The following is a 25383-nucleotide window of genomic DNA, read 5'->3' on the forward strand; positions in this document are numbered from 1 at the left end:
GAGGAGGGGGTGTCGCAATATTGATCAAGGAATCAATTATAGTAGTGAGGAGGGATGATATTGTGGAAGGACCATCAAATGAGGCCATATAGGTAGAAGTAAAAAACACAAAAGGGGCAAACACGCTGTTGGGTGTGTACTATAGGCCCCAAACAGTCAGAGAGAGATAGAGGATCAAATATGTAATCAAATTTCAGGGAAGTATAAGAATAACAAGGCAATAATAGTAAGGATTTTTAGCTACCCAAATATTAACAGGGATAGTTTTAGTGTGCAAGGTAGGGAGGGAGCCAATACATAGAAAACCCATCAAGGGAGGGGGCAGTTCTGGATCTAACATTCAGCAATGAACTTGGGCAGGTGGGAGGTGTATCAGTAGGGGAACATTTTGGAGATAGTGACCATAACTCAGTAAGATGTAGGATAGTTATGGAAAAGGATAAGGTTGGGCCAGGAATAAAAGTTCTAAACTGGGGAAAAGCTAATTTTATTAAAATGAGATACAATTTGGCCTAAGTGGACTGTGAGCAGCTACTCACAGATAAAACTGTGTCAGAGCAGTGGGAAGTATTCAGGGAGGAAATAGCGAGAGTACAGGACAAATATGTTCCTGGGGCAGACCAAGTCCAGAAAACCCTGGATGTCAAAGCACATAAAGGTTAAGATTAAGAAAAAAAGAAAAGCTTATGGCAGATATTGAGGGCTCAATAGGATAGAGTCCCTAGAGGAGTATAAAAAGTGCAGTGGGGAACTTAAAAAGGAAATTAAGAAAGCTATGCATGTATGTGAATGCACGGAGTATAGTAAATAAGATTGGGGAGTTGCAGGCACAGATTGCCATGTGCAAATATGATGTGGCGATAACAGAGACCTGGCTCAAGGAAGGACGGAACTGGGTGTTAAATATTCCCAGGTACAAGGTGTGCAGAAAAGATAGGGAAGGAAGGAAAGGAGGAGGGGTGGCAATATTGGTTAAGGAGAGCATTGCAGTGGTGGAGAAAGAGGATGTCCCAGAGGGTTCAAGGACAGAATCAATTTGGCTAGAGCAAAGGAACAAAAAGGGTGCAATTACATTGCTTGTTGTGGTCCATAGACCATCAAATACTGAGAAGGACATAGAAGAACAAATCTGCAGAGAAATGCAGGCATTATGGAGTAGTTATAATGGGGGACTTTAATTACGTGAATGTAGACTGGGACAGTGGTGCTGTAAAGGGCAGAGAGGGGCAAAAGTTCCTAGATTGTATTCAGGAGAATTTTCTACAGCAGTATGTGTCCAATCCAACAAGGAAAGTCGCACTGTTGGACCTGGTTCTTGGAAATGAGGCGAGCCAAGTAGATCAAGTGTCAGTGGGGGAGAATTTAGGAGACAGTGATCATTGTATTGTACGTTTTAGGATGATGATAGAAAAGGATGATAGGCAATCCAGAGTAAAAATAATTAACTGGACAAGAGCCGACTTCGATGGGGCAAGAACGGAGCTGGGCCAGATAGACTGGAATGAAAGATTAGCAGGAAAATATGTAGCTGAACAATGGGCTACCTTCAAAAAAGAATTGGTTCAGGCGCAGTCAAGGTATATTCCATTGAAAAGGAAAGGTAGGACAAAGAAATCCAGAGCTCCCTGGATGAAAAAGGAGATTGAAATTAAGAGAAAGATGACAAAATGCACTTATGACAGGTGTCAGGTAGAAAATACAGTTGAGAACCCAAGAGGAATATTGAAGGTTCAGAGGGGAGGTGAAAAAGCATATTAGAGAAATTAGAGAAAAGGGATTGTGAGAAAAGACTGGCAGCCAACATAAAGGGGAATCCCAAAGTCTTCTATAGGCATATAAATAGTAAAAGGGTGGTAAAAGGAGGAGTAGGGCCGATTAGGGACCTAAAAGGGAATTTATACATGGACGAAGGGGCCATGGCTGAGGTATTAAATGAATACTTTGCAGCTGTCTTTACCAAGGAGGCCATGGTGACAGATGAGGAAACCCTATCACTAGAAGGGTTCAAAATTGATAAGGAGGAAGTGTTGAATAAACTGTCAGTACTTAAAGTTGACAAGGCACCGGGACTGAATGAGATGCATTCAAGTATACTGAAGGAAGTGAGTAGAAATTGCAGGGGCACTGGCCATAATCTTGCGGTCTTCCCTAGGCTCAGGGGTCATGCCAGAGAATTGCAAACATCATGTCCTTGTTCAAAATAGATTGTAAGGATAAGCCCAGCAATTACAGACCAGTCAGTTTAACTTCAGTGGTGGGCAAGATTCTAGAAACAATTATTCAGGATAGAATTAGTAGTCACATGGAAAAATATGGGTTGATAAGGAAGAGCCAGCATGGATTTCTAAAGGGGAAATCGTGTTTAACTAACTTTCTGGAGTTTTTTGAAGAGGTAACAGAAAAGGTCAATGAAGGTAATGCTATTAATGTGGTGTACATGGACTTTGAAAAGGCATTTGACACAGTGCCACACAACCAACTTGTGAGAAAAGTTATTCCTCATGAAATAAAAGGGACAGTGGCAACGTGGATACAAAATTGGCTGAAAAATAGGAAGCAGAGAGTATTGGTCAATGGATATTTTTTGGGCTGAAGGAAGGTTTGTAGTGGAGCTTCCCCAGGGGTCGCATTGGGACCCTTACTGTTCCCGATGTATATTAATGATCTAGATCTTGGTGTACGGGAGACAACTTCAAAGTTTGTGGATGATACAAAGCTTGGGAGTGTTGTAAACTGTGAGGAGGAGGATCTGGAACTTCAAGAGGACATAGTCAAGTTGGTGGAGTGGGCAGATAGGTGGAAGATGAAGTTCAATGCAGAGAAGTGTGAGGTGATGCATTTTGGTAGGAAGAACATGGACAGACAAAATAAAATAAGGGGTGAAATTTTGAAGGGGGTGCAGGAGTAGAAAGACTTGGGTGTATATGTGAAGGTAGCAGGACAGATGGAGAGAGCAGTTAATAAAGCATATAGTATCCTGGGCTTTATTAATAGGGGCATGGAGTACAAGAGCAAGGAGGTCATGCTGAATTTATATAAGACACTCGTTAGACCCCTGGAATATTGTGTACAGTTCTGGGCACCATATTTTAGGAAGGATGTGAACATATTGGAGAGAGTGCAGAAGAGGTTTACAAGAATGGTTCCAGGGATGAGAAACTTCAGCTATGAGGATAGATTGGAAGGTTGGGACTGTTCTCCTTGGAGAGAAGGCAGCTGAGAGGAGATTTGATAGAGATGTTAAAAATCATGAGGGGGCTGGACAGAGTAGATAGGGAGAAGCTGTTCCCACTTGTTAAAGGATCAAGAATGAGAGGACACAGATTTAAAGCGATTTTCAAAAAAAGCAAGTGTGACGTGAGAAAAAGCTTTTTCACACAACGTGTGGTTCGGGTCTGGAATGCGCTGCCTGGAAGTATGGTGGAGGTAAGCTCAATCGAGGCATTCAAGAGGACATTAGATGATTGTTTGAATAGAAACAATGTGCAAGGGTACTGGGAAAAGGCAGGGGAATGGCACTAGGTCATAATGCTCATTTGGAGAGCCGGTGCAGACATGGTGGGCCGAATGGCCTCCTTCTGTGCCGTTAAGATTCTGTGAAGAGAGTGCATGAGAAAGCATTGGTGGGTAGAATAAGGAAAACCCAAAGGGATTTTTTAAATATATAAAGAGCAAGAGAATAACTAGGGAAAAAGTAGGGCCAATTAGGGATCATAGAGGTAATCTGTGTGCGGACCTGGAAGACGTGGGTACAGTCCTCAATGAATACGTCGGTCTTCACAATGGAAATGGAAAACGCAGGAATAGACATCATGGCAGAGGACTGTGAAATATTAGAGGAAATTTACGTAGAGAGAGAAGAGCTACTAGCAGGTTTAGCGGCCTTAAAAGTGGATAAGTCCTAGCCCAGATGATATGCATCTCAGGCTATTGAGGGAGGCAAGGGAAGAGATGTCAGGGGCCCTGACAGTAATTTTCAAATCCTCTCTGGCCACAGCTGAGGTGCCAGAGGACTGGAGGACTGCTAACATTGTCCCATTATTAAAAAAGGGAGGAAGGGACAGGCCAGGAAATTACAGGCCAGTTAGTCTAATCTCAGTGGCAGGGAAGTTACTAGAAAGAATTCTGATGGACAGAATATACCTGTACTTGGAGAGACACGGATTAATCAGGTATAGTCAGCATGGATTTGTTTGACAAATTTGATCAAATTTTTTGAGGAGGTAACCAGGGTAATGCATTTGATGTGGTTTACATGGACTTTAGCAAGGCTTTTGATAAGGTCCTTCATGGCAGACTGGTCAAGAAAGTAAGAGCCCATGGGACCCAGGGCAAAGTGGCACATTGGATCCAAAATTGCCTGAGAGGCAGGAAGCAGAGGGTGATGGTAGAGGGATGTTTCTGTAACTGGAAGTCTGTTTCCAGTGGGGTTCCACAGGGCTCGGTGCTGGGGCCCTTGCTGTTGTGGTGTAAATAAATGATTTGGACTTAGGTGTAGGGGGTATGATCAAGAAGATCGCGAATGACACAGAAATTGGTAGGATGGTAAATAGTGAGGAGGATAGCCGTAAACTGCAGGAGGATGTCAATGGACTGGTCAGGTGGGCAGAGCAGTGGCAAATGGAATTCAACCTGGAAAACTGTGAGGTAAAGCACTTGGGGAGGGCTTACAAGGCAAGGGATTACACTGTGAATGGTAGGGCCCTGGAAAGTACTGAAAATCAGAGGGACCTTGGTGTGCATATCCACAGATCCCTGAAGGTAGCAGGGAGGTAGATAAGGTGGTTAAGAAGGCATATGGAATACTTGCCTTTATTAGCCGAGGCATAGAATATACAGGAGCAGGGAGGTTATGCTGGAACTGTATAAAATGCTGGTTAGGCCAGTTTGGTGCAGTTCTGGTCACCACATTATAGGAAGGATGTGATTGCACTGGAGAGGGTGCAGAGGAGATTTACCACGATGCTGTCTGGGCTGGAGGGTCTGAGCTATGAGGAAAGATTGGATAGGCTGCGGTTGTTTTCCTTGTAACACCGAAGGATGAGAGGGGACCTGATAGAAGTGTGTAAGATTATGAGGGGTATAGATAGGGTGGATAGGAAGGCACTTTTTCCATTAGTAGAGGGGTCAATAACCAGAGGGCATAGATTTAAGGTAAGAGGTAGAAGGCTAAGAGGGGAGTTGAGGAGAAATGTTTTCACCCAGAGGTAGTGGGAGTCTGGAACTCACTGCCTGAAAGGGTGGTTGAGTCAGAAACTCTCATAACATTTAAGAAGTATTTAGATATTCACTTGCGTTGCCATAGCCTCAAGGGCCAAGGGCCAAACACTGGAAATGGGATTAATACAGTCAGATCTTTGTGGGCCGGCGTGGACATGATGGGCTGAATGGCCTCGTCCTGTGCTGTAAACATCTATGCGTCAATGAGAAACTGTCTCTCTCTCTCTCTTTGAAGACTAATGTGTATCACTCTAATCTTCAACAAATTATCCTTCCTCCCTCCATTCTCTCCAACTACATCCAAAATCCTGCTCTCAAAATTGCTGTCTCATAATTGAACCTCCGTTTCATAATTGACTCCCTTCAAACTGGCTTCTGTCCCAACCAAGCACCAAATCCACACTGGTCTAAGTCACAAATTACATTTTGATTGACTGTAATAATGCCTTTCTGTCAATTTTCTTCTTCCTCATTAGTTGCTCTATCTTTGGCACTGTTAATCATTCTGTTTTCCTCCAATGCCTTTTCTCCACAGTCCACCTCTCTCCATCGCAATGTCTGCCAAATTAGAGCCAGTTTTTCTGATCCTAATAACACACATATGGCTTTGACTTCATCAACCTCCCTTGCTGCTGTTGCAGGCTTAGTCAGGAACCTTGGTTAGCAAAGTTATCATTTCAGGTTGATGAACAGCCAGGTCTGATGAAAGGTCGTCTACCTGAAATGTTAGTTGTGTTTTTCTCTCTCCACAGCCGCTGTTAAGTCCAGAATTTTCTGTTTTCATAGCCTATTGTGCTTTATATTTTCTTTCTTTTTCTCTCCAATTTTCACAGCCACAATTTTTTCTCTCCAGCATGCAATGATTTCTTAAATAAAAACAGAAAATGGCTGAAAATAGTCAGCAGCTCTGGCAGCTTTTGTGAAAAGAGAAACAAGATTTAACATTTCAGGTCTGTGACCTTTCATCAGGATGGAATGATTTCTTGTTGAGTTACAGTTCTATATGTACCAGGTGTCTTCCAGGATCTTGCCCAAGTGCTCATCACTCATTGCTGAGTGCTAATAGGCAAGTACAGCAGAATCTGCTCATGTTCTCAACTGTGTACTTTCAGCAAAACCATTGGATAATGATCAGAAGCAGAAACCCATCTAATGTGCCGTTCTGAGAATAAATATAGTGGCCCTACTGGCACCCCAACTATGAACAGTATAGTTGAAGGATCAAACCTAGGATTTTGTCAATGTGTACAGCAGAGCTACTCAGTGGGAAAATTTTAAAAGATATCAGGGATGTTTTGGTTTTTCATGGTCAACATAAAATCAGTACAGTGGCTGTCCAAGGCTCAGAAATGTCCATTCAGAAGATTGTTTTAAGAACATTCCTGAGACCATTAAAGAAAGAGTTTATATTTTCTATATCTCTGGATAATGTGCTATGTCCCTGACTATGCATTTTCACTGTGGCTTCTGGTTGTGCACATTCACAATTATATGTCATCAACAGATCTATTGATTGGACTTAATGTCATATATGATTGTTTTGTTCTCTGCTTGGCTAATGGCAATGAAAGCAACAGTAGAGCTACCAATTGACCAAGGGAGGCTAAGAGCATAAATTGGTTGTAACTTGCAAGTCATTTGCTGGTGCATCATGTTGGTCAGAGAATGACGTATAGAGCTGGGGGTGAATACAGCACAAAGAAAAAGTAAAGGGTACACAGGGTGGGAAATTCTTTCGCTTAGCACAATGTCAAGTTCCACTTGCAGACTACATTGGTTCTCTGGGGCCAGACAGCGCTGTGATCCACTACTTGTGTGACCCATGTGGCATTCCTCATTGATGTAGGCTCGAGTCTCCTGAGGAGCGGCAATCATTATTGGATTGCTGCTGTGTCTGGAAATTTCCTCGACCTGATACTGCTACGCATTTTGACCAGGGCCTTCCGAACCCACTGTCCCAGAAATGCAGAGTGCATGGAAGACAAGCTCCTTTTTTTCTGCACCAGCTGATGGACAGGAAGTTTAAATGTCCAGTCTTAATGTTAGCGAATGAATGTTAGTGAATGGATGAATGAATGGATGAGTGAGTGAATGGGTTGCTGGGTGAGGTGGGTAGGGGGTAGGGTGGGTAGGTGGATGAGGTTGATAAATGGGTAGGGCTAGGAGCTGAGGTGGGTAAGTGGGTAGAGGGTAGGTGGGTTGGTGGGTAAGTGGGTAGGCGGCTGAGTGGGTAGTTAGGTCAGGGCGGTAATTGGGTCAGGTCGGGAGGTAGTCAAGTTGGGTGGAGGGCAGTTGGGTGGTCGGGAAGGTAATTGTGGGGTCAAGGAGAGTAGTCGGGTGACCGGGCGAGGCAGTCGGGTGGCTAGTCAGGGGGTCGAAAGGGAAGTCAGGAGGGTAGTCAGGGAGGTTGGGGAGCTGGTTCAGTAGTTACCCAGGAGTTAGACTAGGACTTTTCTGTCAATCATTTCCTGGGTAACTACCCAGTTAAGTAACATGGAACTCTGCGAAGTCTCCAACTATAACTCAGAATTGGAGACATTCACGGAGGGTCCTGGGGAACAGGATCTTGCCTGTCGGAAGTTGAAGCTTCCTGGTAATTCCCACGGAGGTGCACACGTCTGGACTTCCATAAGCTCCCGACACGCATCTCAGTCGTATCCGGTCTCCAATGATCCGGAGACCGGAATATTTGACCCGTAGCGTCTGCCCCTGAAGAAGCGACGTAGTCTGCAAACCGCACTATGCGAATGAATTTTTCTCCCACTAAGTGTCTCTAAACAAGAAAAGTTGATGTATTAGCTATTTGAAATATCAGTGCGGTTTTGTACTGCAGGTTTCTGACATAGAAAACCGGATTGCAGCACTAAGTGCTGCTGGGATGAGTGTTTCAACTGAGGATAAGCCCAAAAGGAAGCAGGATGGACAGGTGTGTGTGCGTGTGTGTGTGTGTATGTCAATGTATTATCATCACTGATGCTGACTAAATTAGAGTGGGTAAAAGAGTCTTCGTCCATGAACTGGAATAATCTGTTTATGTACATATGAAAATGCTGGCAAGTTCCCTAATGCTTCAGTTACTGAAGACATTGCCGTAAAGATGAGGATGTGAAGGTTCAATCGCTGTTTTACTAAGTTAAGCTGATCTTAGGTACCCACTTCCTGATCACTGCCCAGTTGCATAATGTATGTATGCAAATATCAACTGAGGAAAGGCTGCAGCTCTGTGATACCTTTACTGTTAAATAGCATGCACTCTCCTGCTGAAGATCAAACTTGAAACATTTAAAGTGTATCTTGGAAGAGATACTGGATGGGAGACAGTGTCTGGAGCTATTCTTCAGGGAAATGTGAGGAAGAGAGAGGCAAAGATGATGAAACACTAACAGAAGTCAGAAGGTAATTCCCATCCAAGATCCCCATCATCCTATAGGATTTAATGTGGGTGGTGCGGAGGTGAAGGGTGGGGGCGTGGGTGGGCACGAGGAAGGACTTCTTCATCGATTGTTGGAAATAGTGACCTTTCTTTGTTCCATTTCTAATGCATTTGTTAAACATCACTCATTTCTTTGTTTACCTTTTACTTTTATTATAAATAAACATTTATGAGTAACTTGACAAATTGTTTTGGCAAGAAACATGATATCTCATGACAAATAATTCAATTTCTTGCCTCAGAATTTGGCGGCTTTTGTAGTCTCAACCTGCCCGCTAAAGCACCCAAGCTCAATGTCTGGTTTCTACACTACTTTAGATTCACTTTATCCAATTTTATAAACTAGAATTGCCAGACGAATTTCCACATATATCTTTATAAGCTCCAAGGGTGGCATTTCAAGCTTGCTATGGAATTTATCTTTCAATCGTAAAAATCATTATGCTATTTAGGTGAACAACATGGTAGTAAACATTAAGTGGATGGTGTCCTTCAAAGGTATATAAATTGTTTTTCATTTCACCACTTTGAAGATAAAATCTATGAACTTCAAAAGTTCAGCTCTTTGGCAGCTTTCTGTCTCATGAGACAACGGTTTGTGCCATCAAGTCTGTGCGAAACATCGCCTGGTGCGGTTCAGGAGCCCCACTTTGGCATGTCTCTGCCACATTTGCTGCAGAGGAAGACTGGGCTGATGTTCAGCTGCAGAGAAGAATTATATGGAGAATAAATTTGGTATTAGAAATCTCACAGTGCTTGCTCAGCTGGTCAATAAACTTCTCATTGCAGGGCTGAGCCGACAGATCAGGAAGCTTTCAGTTTTGACCCCCAGTGTATTCCACATTAGCTGACCACAGGTAGTGGATGAAATGCTTCAATTAGCTTGGTGCCTCAGTTCTAAGGTGGGGATAAATCGGCTGGAGTGTCTGTCCTCATCACTGGACAATGATTTTTGCTAGAAAGTGGATATTTTGTGAGGACAGCATTGGGCTTAGCTGTGGTACCCTCCAGACAAATATCCATGCGGCATTCACTGCCCCAGTTTAAATTGAAAAGAATGATAGTTTGGGCAAGGCACCAAAAAGTGGCAGATCATCATCTTCAAGTGAGGAGATATGGGGAGAAAGCTGAGGCTGGAACAAGATAAAAACAAAGTTGGGTTCAAATTGAAGTATAAAGTTGCTTTATTTGGAGTAATCTTTTTGTTTTACCTGTATTCTCAATAGCTGATAACTCCCTGACTAATTGGGTGCAGGAGCCAACTGTATGCCTGAAATATATACCTCAGAGAGTGCAGAGTATATGTCAATAATGCTCTATTCTTATTAAAATGAGGCATGCTTCCCACAAAGAGACTGGAAGCCTGAGAAGAACCCCAGTCATTCAGTGGTCTTTACTAAAGCACATGCAAGGAAGGACCACAGGAATTTTAAAAACTTATCTTTTTACCTTCCCTGTTCTTCCAATAGGGCTCGTCCAGCTTATCAGCTGCCAAAATGTTAAAGCTAAAGGCCAAATTTGGCCAGACACTATCTCCAACTTCGCAGCAGCACCCTCCCCACCCCCCTGCCCACCCTCCCCTAGGTCCTTTCTTCTTGAGGTGTCAGCAAGAATTCCCACCCTAATGAATTTGCTAATCTCTTAGCACATTCTTCATAATAAATTGAGAGCAATAATTAAATATTACAATGTATCTTGTGCTGAGGGCCTAGATCTGCTTATTGATGCACAGGTGCATAGAGTGCCTCTGGAAAGCACTGGCCATGTTTATCAATCTCACATTCTCTTAACCCTTGAGAATTATGTTACCCATGGCGGCTATATTTGTGCACAGATAAGTGATAAATAGCCTTTGAATTGTGTGTTATATATGGATGATGATTCATTTTACAACCAATTTGACGAATGTGACTATTTTTTACAGGCAATGATGGTGCAGCAGTGTCCTCGCCGAAAAAGTTCAAATCCAACTGGAAACAAGGAATCAAAAAGTCAGTTAGAAATAGTAACAATATAATTTGAATATATTTTGAATAATATTGATAATTTTTATTTGAATATGGGTTGGGTCTACTCTGTCACATGAGCAGGGACATGTTATTAATTAAATTTTAAAACTTCTATTTTATTCTTATTTGCTTTTGGAAACCTCATCCCGCCCATGGATAAGGTTTCCAAAAAAATGCAAAGGCCGCTTGGCCTTTTCGCTTGCCTGCCAACAGTAAGGTCGGACAGCAGCGAAAAATTTAAGTTAATTGATTGTTTAATGGCCTTAACAGGCATTTTAATTGTTGGCGGGTGTGCTGCCGACCATACCAACGCACGTCATTTCACATTCAAGCAGGTTGGGCGCGCACGCACCACCCGCTGAGCTAAAAATTTTGCCCAATGTCTCGAGCAGTTGCGACTCCCACCAGATTGTCTTGCTGCAGCCTATTTAACCTCAATATTATTTTGACAGTTACATTTCATAAATTTATGTTGCCAATATGGCTTAAAGGGGAAGGAATATGTAGGAAACAAACACTGCCCCACTCCATCTCCCCCAATAAATGATGTCTTAATGCCTTTAAAAAATCATGTTCTAAGCACTTGCTTTCAAATATCTCTCATATATTATTAATATAGATATTAGTCCCAAGGATGACTATTTTATTTGGGGAAGCCACGGTGACAGTACCTAATTAAGGGAAGTGAGTGGGAGGATTTTCTGTTTAGTGCAGCAAACACATGCTGATGAACAGTTTTTAAAGCATTAAGATAGCATTGGCACCTCATTGCCAGTGTCATAGCACATTGCAAGAAATCCTTAAAATAAATATTATCACCCTGACGTTAACTTGTTAAAGGATTCCAGAAGGAACTTGCTTCTAACACTAAGTTTTAAAGGGTATTTATAATTATTTAATTAAATACAGAAAGGCTAATCATGAAAGTGATTGTTTCATATACTTCTCTTCCCTTTTAATGAAGGGTTAATGAATGTCTTTGTCCAGGCCCCTTCTGAAGCAATCACCATTGAGTATCTGTGGAGAAGCAGCACGTTGTTTGAAAAAAATTATCAATATATTAGTGTTAAGATGGACAATCCTTTTGGAAGAAAAAGCTCACATGATCAAAGTCAATGAGGATGGATTTAAATACATCTTTAGATTTTCCTGTGGACAAAATACAATAGTGCTTTTAAACGAAGTTGGAGAAGGTTGCTGTCAGACCAGCAGTGGTTTATTTGTAATTTTGATTGACTTTCTCTTGATGTTTGTGGAATTCAGTGGCCAAAATGTGATACAAACATTTTTAAGGCTGCTTCCCATTGCTTGTTACCACACAGAGGCTGGGATTTTCCAGCCCCGTCACGGGTGGGACCCGCCACGGGTGAGGCGGCGCCCCAGCCAGAAGTCCATTGACTTGCAGCGGACCAGAAGATCCCAGCAATGGGCGGGTGTGGAAGATCCCGCCCAAAGTGTTTATTTTGTCTGCATGATTCGCAGAATTTCCATAAGCACATATAGCATGTTTAACAGGAAGCTGTGGTGCCCACTGATTTCTGTGGCTTCGTTGCCCTGTATAATTAAACTGAGCCTGATAAGCTGATGTTCAATGCTCAGACTGTGCTGAGTTAGTTAGTCTCAACTGAAGCAGTTGTAAGGGGTACTGCTATTGGGTCTCTGGACTTTTCTATATATTCATTCATGGATATAATGAACAAGACTAGCATTTATTGCTTAAGCTTAGTTGCTCTCAAGAAGGTAGTGGTGAGCAGCCTTTTTAAACCATGATTGTCTGTAATGCTGCTAAGTAGAGATTGCAGGACTCTGTGACTCTGTGGACTCGGGAATGTGGTTGACTCTCAACTGCCCTCTGTGGCCTAACAAGCTACTCAGTTGTACAAAACGCTACAGAAAAGTCAAAAAAGAATGAAACCAGACAGATCACCCAGCATTGATCTTTGCATCGAATAAGACAAAGGCATACCCAGCCCAGTCGGTTCTGCAAAGTTCTCCTCACTAACACCTGGGGGCTTGTACTAAAATTGGGAGAGCTGTCCTACAGACCAGTCCAACGACATAGTAATGTTCCAGACTGCTCCATCACCATTCCTGGGTATGTCCTGTCCCCCTGGCAGACCCACCAGAGGTGGTGGCATTGTGGTATATAGTTGGAAGGGAATTGCCCTGGAAGTCTTCAACATTGATTTCAGACCCCATGTAGTCTCATGGCATGCTACTCATTATCATCTACCACTGTGCCCCCCCACCCTGCCTCCACCTCTTCTCAGCTGATGAATCAGTAAGAAACACAAAGAGTAGCAAGAGCACAGAATTTACTCTGGGTGGGGGACTTATGCCCATAACCAAGAGTGGTTCAGTATCACCACTATTGACTGAGCTGGCTGAGTCCTGAAGGATATATCTGCCAAACCGGGCCTGTGGCAGATGATGAGGAACCAACAAGAGAGAAAAACCTACTGATCTTACCTTCACCAATCAACCATCGCAGGTGCATCTGCCCATGACAGTATGACCATGCACAGTCCTTGTGGAGACAAGTCCTATCTTCACACTGAGGGTATCATCCATCATGTTGTATGGCATTACCAGCGTGCTAAATGGCAGCACAGATCTAGCAGTTCAAAACTGTGCATCCATGAGACACAGTGGGCCAACAGCAGCAGAAGAATTATATCCAACAACAATCTGTAACCTCATGGCCTAGCATATCCCTAACTCTGACAATTAAGTCAGGGGGCAACCCTGGTTCAATGAGAAGTACAGAAAAGCATGCCAAGAGCAGAACCAGGCACACCTAAAAATGAGGTGTCAACCTGGTGAAGCTACAACAAAGGACTATATTCACGCTAAACAGTAAAAGCAGCATGCAACAGCCAGAGCTAAGCAATCCTCCAACCAACAGATCTGTTCAAAAGTCTGCAGTCCTGCCACATCCAATTGTGAATGGTAGTGGGCAATTAAATTACTAATTGAAGGAAGAGGCTGCACAAATTTCCCATTCTCAATGATAGGAGAGGCCAGCACATCAGTGTAAAAGACAAGGCCTGTAGCATCTGCAGCCATCTTCAGCCCAAAGTGCCGAGTGGATGATCCATCTCAGCCTCCTCCTGAGGTTCCCACCATCACATATGCCCGTCTTCAGCTAATTCGATTCATTCCACGTGATATCATAAAATGGCTGCAGGTGCTGGATACTGAAAAGGCCATGGGCCCTGACAACATTCTGGCAGTAGTACTGAAGACGTGTGCTCCAAAACCAGCTGTGCCCCAAATCAAGCTGTTCCTGAAAAGCTACAACACTGGCATCCTGATGATGTGGAAAATTGCCCGAGTATGTCCTGTCCACAAAAAGCAGGACAAGTCCAATCTGGCCTATTACCAACACATCAGCTTCCTCTCAATCATCAGCAAAGTGTTATGCCGAGAAGGCATGAAAAAAAAACTTTAAAATTTGTTTCCCTTCTATATTCTCTTGTTTAAATTCTGTTTTTAAAACTGGACAATATTGCTGGACTGGTAAAATGACTGCAGCTGATCATATGATGGTAGTTCTGGAAGATTCTGAGCAGTTCCAATGGGAAAGGCTAACTCATCATCCTCCTAGAATGTGACACCCCTAGCATTGTGTGAACATTCCAGCCAAGCCAACACAAAGAACTAGTAGACAAGACATCTGGCACCAGCCAGATCTGGACAAAGGAAGAGTTATGGTGACTCCTCATCTCCAACATTGTGCTAATAGTTCCACAGTTATATGCTCAAAATACAATGGGTTGGGTTTTAATGAGGGTCTCAAAGTACATCGTTAGCTGAATGGCTCGACCTGAAACCACCCTGTCACATGATTGAGACTTGAGTTGTCTGAATTAATTATACAGCTTTTGGATTCTGTCTTCAGTTGCTGTTTAACCCCAAATGATAAAACAGGGCTCAAGGCTAGCAGCCTGCCTCTAACCTCTGCCTCTCTCAAATACTGAACTCCAGAAAAAATTCTGTATTTTGCCTACGAAGTGAAATGATTCCCAGAATACAAGAATACTTTGCTGCATCTTCAACTGCCTCAATCTCCAAGCAAGCTCCTAGGAAAAAGACCAGGGTCAAGATTTTCCAGTCGTTGGGCAGGCTCAGCGGAAGCGGGTGGGGGCAGTCATGGAGCCAACCCCCGCCCGTGATCAGCACCGCACCATGATTTCACGCAGGCGGGCCAATTGAGGCCCGCCCTGTGTGGATCATGAGCGGTAGCGCTGGGCGCTACCTGTGCGGAGTTGGGGGATGGGGAGGGAGAGCCAGGCCTAGCGTGCAGTTTGCGTATGTGCATGGAAGAGCGCTTCAATCTCCAAGGCACGTTGCTGCCTCAGGGAGATTGAAATGCTTTTTAAAAAAATAAAGACATGAAAAATTTAATGAAACATGTCCCCTCATGTGGCTATGTCACTTGAGATGGGATATGTTTTTATTTTGAACGTAACGGTTTTATTTAATTAGTATTCGCTTTAGGAAACCTCATCCCGCTCGAGAAATTAGGTATCCTAAAAAACGTAAAGGCCGCTTAGCCTTTTCACCGTAAAATGCAACTGAATTACCTAGTTGATGGCCTTAATAGGCCTTTCAATTATCAGCCAAACGAATGACGTCGGGACGCACACCTGACGACGTCACACGTCATTTTACGTTCAGGCCTGTTGGGCCCACACGCCGAATGTAAAATTCTGCCTCAGGAATTCTGCCAGACAAAGCCAACTGAAAGTACTTTCATTGGACATTGACTTACTGGACTCTATTCCCACGAATTAATGCCCATTCCTTTTGATTTTTTTGGTAGCTTCAATTTGTAACTTTCCTTTTCTTTCCCTGTCTTTCTTCCCTGTATGCTCATGAGTGTGAATGTGTGACTGCCCTTGACATCAAATCAGCATTTGACCCAAGAATGGCATCATGGAGCACTAGCAAAATTGAAGTCTGCACTAGAGTGCTGCTTTGGGTTGCATTAGAGTGCTTCAGTTGGAGTTTGGTGAGAAAGGAACTTTTAAGGGTTAATTTCTATCTAAAGCCTAATCTTTTTTTAATTTAGCAACTAACTAAAAGTTACTCTTTGGGTTGGGAGAAGGTGAGTTTTAGTCCAGCTTTAAAACAGGGGTTATACAGGCTCTGCTTGCAGCTGCAGCTAGTAAATTAGTTAACTGGTTTAAACAGATTTTCAGAAGCTAGATTCAGAAAGCATGAAAGCAAGCCATCTATTGTGCTGCTTTGGGCTGCATTAGAGTGTTGCTTTGGGCTGCATTAGAGTGCTGCTTTGGGCTGCATTAGAGTGCTGCTTTGGGCTGCATTAGAGTGCTGCTTTGGGCTGTATTAGAGTGCTGCTTTGGGCTGCATTAGAGTGCTGCTTTGGGCTGTATTAGAGTGCTTCAGTTGGAGTTTGATGAGAGAGGGAGTCGCTGAAGAGGGAAGGAGGTGATCCTTTCATTTTCTACTTTTACTCAGTAAGAAGAGCGGCGGCCTTGGTAAATAGGACCTGGTAAGAATTTCTTCTGTCCTTAATATTCTCTAAACTTGAGGAAGTAAAAGTAAAGGGTGTAATTTAAGGGTAAGTCATAGCAGGGCAGCTCGGCCAAGTGGAATGCTCCTCCTGTGCAATATGGGAAGTCAGGGACACTTGCAGTGTCCAGGGTGACCATGTGCATAGGAAGTGCCTCCAGCTGCAGCTACTCAAAAATTTTGAAGCTGCGCCTGGAGTGACTGTAGAGCATCCGCAAGGATGAGATCTTCGTGGATAGCATGTACAGTGAGGTGGTCACACTGCAGGTAAAGAGTGCACAGACAGAAAGGGAATGGGTGACCGCCAGACACAGTAAATGCACTAGGCAGGTAGTGCAGGAGTCCCCTGGGTCCATTTCCCTCTCCAACTTCAACAAAAAGTGGATAGACAATGGCTAATATTTAAGGAACAAATGTATGCATTGCAACAGTTACACATTTCTTTCTGGCGCAAAAATACAACAGGAAAAGTGGCCCAACCATGGCTAACAAAAAAAATTAAGGATAGTATTAGATCCAAAGAGAAGTCATATGAAGTTGCTAGAAAAAGTAGCAAGCCTGAGGATTGGGAGCAGTTTAGAATTCTGCAAAGGAGGACCAAGAGATTGAATAAGAGGGGAAAAATAGAATATGAGAGTAAATTTGCAAGGAACATAAAAGAGGACTGTAAAATTAAAGCACATGGGATTGGGGGTAATGTATTGGCATGGATTGAGAATTGGTTAGCAGACAGGAAATAGAGAGTAGGAATAAATGGGGTCTTTTTTGGAGTGGCAGGTGGTGAGTAGTGGGGTATCGCAGGGATCAGTGCTTGGGCCCCAGCTATTCACAATATATCAATGATTTGGATGAGGGAACTAAATGTAATATTTCCAAGTTTGCTGACGACATGAAACTTGGTGGGAATGTGAACAATGAGGAGGGTGTTAAGAGGCTTCAAGGTGATTTAGGTGAATTTGGGTGAATGGGCAAATACATGGCAGATGCAGTATTACGTGGAAGTTATCCACTTCAGTAGATAAAACGGAATGGCAGAGTATTATTTAAATGGTGATGGATTGAGAAATGTTGATGTACAAAGGGACCTAGGTGTCTTTGTACACCAGTCACTGAAAGCAAGCATGCAGGTGCAGCAAGCAGTTAGGAAGGCAAATAGTATGTTGGCCGTCATTTCATTGCGAGAGTACTTGAGTACAGGAGCAAGGGTGTCTTACTGCAGCTGTACAGGGCCTTGCTGAGACCACACCTGAAGTATTGTGTGCAGTTTTGGTCTCTACCTTAAAGGATATACTTGCCATAGAGGGAGTGCAGCAAAGGTTCACCAGAATGGTTCCTGGGATGGCGGGATTGTCGTATGAGGAAAGATTGGGTCGACTAGGCCTGTATCCACTGGAGGTTAGAAGAATGAGAGGGGATCTCATTGAAACATATAAAATTCTGACAGGGATGGACAAACTGGATGCAGAGATGATGTTTCCTCTGGCTGGGAGGCCTAGAACAAGGGGTCACAATCTTATGATACGGGGTAGACCATTTAGGACTGAGATGAGGAGAAACTTCTTCATTCAGAGGGTGGTGAACCTGTGGAATTCTCTATCACAGAAAACTGTGGAGGCCAAGTCACTGAATATATTCAAGAAGGAAATAAATAGATTTTTGGACTCTAAAGGCATCAAGCGGTATGGGGAGAGTGCGTAAGTACGGCATTGAGATAGAGGATCAGCCATGATCATATTGAATGGCAGTCCAGGCTCAAAGGGCTGAATGACCTAATCCAGCTCCTATTTTCTATGTTCCTATGAAGTCAATGGGAATCAGGGGAAAACTCCCCAATGGTTTGAATCAGACTTAGCACGAGGAAGATGGTTGCAGTTGTTTGAGGCTAATCCAAGACATCACTGCAGGAGATCCTCAGGGTAAGTGTCCTAGGCCCAATCATCTTCAGTTGCTTCGTCCAAGATGTTTCCTCCATCATAAGAAATGGGAATGTCTGCTAATGATTGCACAGTGTTAAGTAGCATTCACAATTCCTCAGATACTCAAGCAGTCTGCGTCCAAATGCAGCAAGACCTGGACAACATTCAAGCTTTGACTGATAAATGGTGAGGAATTTTCTTTTACTTGCCAGGCAATGACCATCTCCACAAGAGAGAGTCTAACTTTATATTCACCAGCATTACCATCGCTGAATCCCCCACCATCAACATCCTGGGGGTTACCATTGACCAGAAACTTAACTGGACCAGCCATAAAAGTACTGTAACTATACGAGCAGGTCAGAGACTGGGAATTCTGTGGCAAGTAACTGATCTCCTGACTCCTCAAAGCCTTTTCACCATCTACAGGACACAAGTTAGGAGTGTGATGAAATACATCATCCAGAACAAAGCAGCCCACCCCATCCACCAACCTAAACATTCACCCCCACTACCACCAGCGCACAGTTTCAGCAGTGTGGACCATATGGAGGTACACGCCGGTGGAGTTCAGACCATAACCAGATCTTATCGAATAGCTCAAGGGGCCAAATTGCCTGCTCCTGCTCCTAGCTATGTTTCCATCTTTCTATATACAAGTTGCACTGCAGCAACTTGCCAAGCTACCTTTGACAGCACCTTCCAAGCCTGTGACCTCTACAACCTAGATGGACAAGGACAGCACGCTTGGGAATACCTGAAAATTCCCCTGCAAGCCAGACTTAGAACTATATTGCCATTCCTTCACTGTCACTGGGTCAAAATCCTGGATCTCTCACCCTAATAGCACAGTGGGTGCACCTACACCAAGTTGACTGCAGTGGTTCAAGAAAGCAGCTCACCATCATCTTCTCAAGGGCAATTAGAGAGAGGCCAGCAATGCCCACATCCCATGAAAGAATTTTTAAAAATCTTTGATCCAGTGACAACGAAGGAACAGCAATCTATGTCCAAGTCAGGATAATGTGTGACTTGGAGAGGAACTTTGAGATGCTCCATCTGCTGCACCTGTCTTGGTTGAAGTTACAGTTTAGGGAGGTGCTGTCAAAGAAGCCTTATCAAGGTTTCCAGTGCAATGTTTAGATGTTACACGTTACAATAGAGAGGAAAATCTTCTGAGGTTCCTGCACCTAATCACCGTTCAGTGAACATGCTGCACAGTGATGCCACCTTGGTTAGTTCGTCAATAGTCTGAATCTACACTTGGGACTAGGAGATTTCTAGCCTCCATAGAACCATAATCTCTACGTGTTAGATTCTTTGGGAGAAGAGATGTGAAAATTTCAACAAAAACAGCACTGTTCTACAGAATGGTTTTTCTGAAAATCAGTATTACATCCAAAGTAACCTCATGGTTTGATTCATTGAGAAAGAAAAACTTCAGATATGACGGGAGTTTTTCTTCAATTCATAATGCTCTGAGGAAGGTGTCAGGTTGTTCTGGGATTCTCACTATCTCACTCCTCTGATTCAAGTCATGACTTCCCAATGACTTAATATGTAAATGCAATAATTACTGTGCTTCTGAATGACACAGATCAGAAGGTCTTGGGTTTAATTTATGTACAAAATGTGTTTTCTTTTTAAATGCATTAATTGTAATTTAATCTTTTAATACCTGGTTTAGCGTTGTGAAAATTAGCAAGGGAAGAGAACATGTGAAGAACCAGGCAGTTAGCCATCTGAGGGAAATTGAAAAAATGGAGAAGGAGAAAATAAGGTGAAAAATAGAGGGGTCCACATACCACGGGCCTGTAAGAAAAAAGTCAACATCACGATTGCCATATTTTCAGTCAGTGATGTCATTTAGATTCCTTTTAAAGGCCGAGGGGAAAAAAGTATTAAAGCTACAATAAACATCTATGGATTATTAATATACATAGAACTTATGGCACGAAAAAGCCAGTCAACCCAATAGGTCTGTGCTGGTGTTACGCTCCGAAGTCTTATTCATCTCTGCTTGATGTGATCTTATCATTATATCTTTGTATTCCTTTCTTCATTATGTACCTATCCACCTGTTCCTTTAAAGCATTTATGTTGTTTGCCTTTACTACTCCCTGTAGTTCAGCAAGTTCCAAACTTTCACCATACCCTAGTAAAGAAGTTTTTCTTGAATTACTTATTAGATTTATTAGTGACTATCTTGTATTGATGACCCCTGTTTTGGACTCTGCCATAAGTGGAAATACCTGCTCTAAATCTACCCCATCAAACCTCTAATTTAGTGACCTGTTTTAGTCAAAGATTTCTCTTTGATAAAGAGGAGTCTCAGCCTACATGGTCTTTCCTGATTTTTAAACTATTTTAGTAATTAATATTCTTTTTCTACAGCTGATCGAAATTTACAGGGCAAAGGATCACTCACCCAACGGAATCCAAGTAACAAAAACAGAAGATTGGACCGTGTTTTTGGGGTATGCTGAGATTCATTTGTGAAGGTCATGGTACAAAGAAGTACAATACTACTTAGAATATAGCCTGGAGCCTTTTGTGGCTTGCTCCCCATTTGCCTGTAGCTTTCAGCAGACTGCAGCACTGTATGATTCCAGGCTCCATCCATAACCTATTCAGCTCCCTCAAAAATTATCTTTTGTTGTACAGTTGAAATATATGGTACAGCATTTTTGAGATCAAAATGATCATATTTGGGAATGTAGTTTTTGACAAAGTTAGGAAACATTCCCTGGTCTAGAGTAATCACTTTCACTGACAGTGGAGCGGTGATTCCTTGGGCTGGTATTTAGGCTAACTGTCAGGTTGCCCAACTGCTCAGTTAGACTAAGATAAAAGCAAAAAACTGAGGATGCTGGAAATCTAAAACAAAAACAAAAATAAAAATACCTGGAAAAACTCATCAGGTCTGACAGCATCTACGGAGAGGAATACAGTTAACGTTTCGAGTCCGTATGACTCTTCAACAGAACTAAGGAAAAATAGAAGAGAGGCGAAATATAAGCTGGTTTAAGGGGGGATGGGACAGGTAGAGCTGGATAGAGGGTCAGTGATAGGTGGAGATTGCCAAAAGGTGCCATAGACAAAGAGGTGTTGACGGTGGTGATATTATCTAAGGAATGTGCTAATAAGTGACATTAAGGGTAGAAAGCAGGACGAGCAAGGTACAGATAGCTCTAGTGGGGGTGGGGTTGGGGGAAGGGATCGAAATAGGCTAAAACGTAGAGATAAAATAATGGATGGAAGTACATTTAAAAATAATGGAAATAGATGGGAAAAGAAAAATCTATATAAATTATTGGAAAAAAGGGGGATCAGAAAGGGGGTGGGGATGGAGGATAGAGTTCATGATCTAAAGTTGTTGAACTCAATATTCAGTCCGGAAGGCTGTGAAGTGTCTAGTCGGAAGATGAGGTGCAGTTAGACTATGTAGTTGTGTGTAATTGGAATCACTGTTTTCTACTTCTGAACCAGATGTTTGGGGAGCAATGCCAAACATACTTCAGTTGTTGCTGTTCTTCATCTACTCACTGACCTGTGCCTCTACTTTCCTGGAGGCTGACTTGGCAGCAGGTTTGGAAAATGGAACCCCTGCAGGGGGAGGGAGACATGTGTCAGATGGAGCCAATGATAGGAGATGTCAGTCTGCCTGTGCACATTTGTGGGGAGAAAAGGAAATGAATCCAACTATATGCGTTGGGTGGAGGGAATCTAATTCTGCACATTGAGAGAGAGAGAGAGAAAGAGAGAGTTTGCTTCTCAAATTAGAAAACATAAAGCCTTGTGACTTAAAAAAGTAACTTTAAAAATAAAGCTGTTTTTGAGTAGTATGGAGTACAGCTATAGAAAAAAATTAATGCCTATGGGCATGTTTTTGGTGAAAATTTACCAATTGGCGGATTTAATATTTGAGGAACACTTTTTTAAAAAAAACTAGCTTTTAAAAAGCCTTTACATTGTTTAACAATGGACAGAGCTCTTTGATATATTTGCTATTTGCCATGATAATTCAAGGAAGCACTAATGGGTCCAGGGTCAGATCTACACCCTTCTCTAATTGGTAATATTTCACATCTCTGTTCCAGCTACAGAAAGCAAGTGTTTTAAAATTATGCATATCCAGTGTTGTTATTCCATCCCTAGGTCATGCACACAGTTCCTGCAGATTTACATGCAGATTATGGAAAGGTAACTCACTTCCTCTAGCTGGGACAAAATTTCAGCCATAAGTCTAGTCCTTAAAATGTTGGCCTGATAAATGGGTTGGTAAAAGGTTAGAATTGTATCACCTGAAATCATAGGGATAGAGCAACTGCTGTCCTGTTATTTGCACTCATTACTGTTCTCCCTAATTGTTCACACTTTATTTGTTTGTTTGTTTGCTAAACAGAAACCAGTCATGTCTATGCGACCTTAAAGAGAAAAGCCATCAACATGACCCACGTGCTGCAGCATTGGAAAAGCTTGTGTTTCCCAGAATCGGAATAAAAATCTACATTTCAAAGAGCAATCAGCTTGTTGAATGATACATAATACAAAACGGCTTGTGTGTTATATGTTTATTTTATGCAGACTTATGTACAATTGATCCTTTGAGTAATAGATATCCCTTGCATTGAAATATTTGCATGTGCATTCTACCATATTGCATCAACTCTAATGCTTTTTACAATTATGATGTTTTGATACAGCGATGCTTTGCATATTACAACTTTATAATATACTTTTGTGACAAATTAGGTGGCATGTGCAAATCCCTCAACAGCTCAGTTGCTAAATGTACTGCCCACTGAGTAACTGAACTATAAAGAATATCTCAGGTTCATTCCTGGTCTACATGAGGTAATGATCTTAATTGGGATGATGGTTGGTGATACAGTGATACAATGCCATCATTATTCCTGGCCATTGCAAGGAAAAATAAGACATGGTTTTCAATCAATCGGTAATCAGTTCTGTTTCTTGAGATTGGAAAATTGTGCATGTCACTCTGTTATTTAAGAAAGGTGACAGAGGGATATCAGGAAATTATAGACCAGTTAGCTGAACATATCCACGGCCTGCTTCTCTCACCCCAACTTTCTCCTTCCTGATTTTTGGGTATCAGAAAGCAAAAAACTCAGGATGGGGCAGCATAAAGGAAAATGCTGATGAATATGCATAATGAGCCTCCATACACTGTCAAGAAGCATAGAAGAGTTTGGTTCAAAAATGGCAGAGGACATTGCCAGCCCTGAAATGGTGACCAACTCCAAAACAGCACTTGCGAACTCAGCCATGATGCAGTGTCTCGTGGTCATTGACTCAACTTCCACTGCAGCACCTTCAGAAGCCACCCAACAGTTCAGTGTTGCAGTGGAACCCCAAATGGAAGTTATGAGATCCATACTTGCTGCCATGCAAGCTCAGAAGGCTGCCATCATGACTGCGGATCTCAGTGCTTAAAGGGGCATGCAGACATTGGTGGCAATCCAGGAATATGCACTGCAACAGATTACTAGGATTAGATACAACATGGAAGTGGCAGTGGCACAAGCTACTGCACTCTCTTGCCATTATAGTATGACACCGCTGTCACTCTGCCAGTGCCCTTGCTATTACCTCATCGAGCAAGCCCTGATTAATGCTACCCATTTCAAAATGGTGCAGTCGAAAGCTTGGCCTTCTAGACCCAGAGCTGCTTGAGATCACACTGCAAGGCCATCTACAAGTCAGCAACTTTCCACCAGCCATGCTGCAGTCACTGTATGGAAGCGAAAGGACAGGCACTTTGGGAATGCACAAGGAAGAATAATTCACTTTTGTTTGTATAACTCAGTGTGTTTTTGGATAACAATATAATGGAAAGGGTGATGTTTTTATTGCAAGTTCTTGGCCAAAGTGATGTTGTGATGGGGTGGCTCATATTGACAGTAAAGTGGGGAATTGTGGAACTATGGTGGTGAAAGGATGTTTCCCTAAAGGAAACAGAGTCTGAACTGGTGTTCTGGGACAACCTGTCCAGAGAAAATAAGTCCTGGTTATCCTGCCTGCCTCATCTTTTACCCCCTCCTTTTCCTCTTCCTTCTAAGGTGGCCTCTGAATACCTGGTTGTGCCCTCATGATGGCAAGGTTGTGGAGGACACAGTTGACCACCACGAACTTGGAGATATGCTCCAGCTAGTATTGTTGGGCTCCTCCAAAGTGAATAGTTGCCTAAGAATACCGATAGCCACTCCATGATGTTTCTGCAGACCACATGGCTTTCATTCTTGCATGGGCAGATAGCAGAGAGGGATCATCAGCAAGGTATATGGGCACTACCCCTTGTCACCAGGCAGCCAGCCTCTGCTTCTTCTTGAAGGTCTGAAGACAGAGACAGTAGCAGACTGCTTCAGGATGAAGGCATTGTGGCTGCTGTCAGCATAGTGGGCAGTCACTGATATAATGGTTTGTGCATGGTCACTCATCAACTGCACCTGATGGAACGGTAGCCCTTGTGATTCATGTACCTCTCCCTGTGATGTGGGGCCTGTAGAGCTACACCTGTGCAGTCAATATCTCCTGCAACTTTTGAACTACCACCATCCTGGCAATCTACGTGCCCTTTCATACATTTTCTCTCTGCTTAGGGCCTTCAGCACTTTCCTGATGCAGTGATGGACAATATACTGGGAGATGTCTGCTATGTCATCTGATACCACTTGGAATGATTCAGTTACATAGAAGTTTAATGCTGACGTGATCTTTACACCACTGGCAATGGCATCTTTGCCCTTATCTGGGTCTGCAGGTTGTCTTAAAGGAAGTGAAAGTTCTGTGACGCCTTCATGTTGAATCTAAGTCACGTCAGACAATGCTCCTGGGTGAAGTAGAGATAGAAGTGTTCTCTGAAAACCTGTGGCAGGTAGGATCTCCTATGTAAAGCCCTCTTCCTCTCTCTTTGCAGAGCTTTCCCTTCTGCAGCCTCTTCTCTATTTGTTGGTCATTCCATGAGGTTCAGCTTTAATTAACTGTCTTTTATGAGGGGCTGTATCATATGCCTTCTGGAAGTCATAACATTCATAGATATTCCCCTATCTACTAGTCACCTCATTAAAATATTTGAATCGCTTGATCAGGCATGAGCTACCTTATACAAGTTTATTTTGGCTTTCTCTAATCAGCTAAATGTTTCAAGGCATTCAGTCACACTGTCCTTAATTATAGGTTGTGAAATTGGGCTCTATAGTGCCGCTATGCTTCACGCTGCTTCAGGCATGGTCCATGCCGG

At 42.8% G+C, this 25383-nt stretch overlaps 1 protein-coding gene across 6 annotated transcripts in view; it reads left to right on the forward strand.

Moving 5' to 3' along the window:
- Positions 1-23871, forward strand: part of mlpha (melanophilin a) — a 203068-nt gene extending 179197 nt beyond the window's left edge. For 5 of the 6 annotated variants that reach the window (XM_078551716.1, XM_078551720.1, XM_078551718.1 and 2 more), the window contains 4 exons: positions 8054-8146; positions 10578-10644; positions 20511-20593; positions 22522-23871. In XM_078551716.1, coding sequence (XP_078407842.1) covers positions 8054-8146; positions 10578-10644; positions 20511-20593; positions 22522-22548 — 270 coding nt within the window. In that variant the 3' untranslated portion in view covers positions 22549-23871. The remainder of the gene's footprint in view (positions 1-8053; positions 8147-10577; positions 10645-20510; positions 20594-22521) is intronic. The other variant, XM_078551719.1, reaches the window with a different exon arrangement.
- Positions 23872-25383: the final 1512 nt, after the last annotated feature.

Source organism: Cetorhinus maximus, chromosome 11, assembly GCF_964194155.1.
Source record: "Cetorhinus maximus chromosome 11, sCetMax3.hap1.1, whole genome shotgun sequence".
Taxonomy (NCBI): domain Eukaryota; kingdom Metazoa; phylum Chordata; class Chondrichthyes; order Lamniformes; family Cetorhinidae; genus Cetorhinus; species Cetorhinus maximus.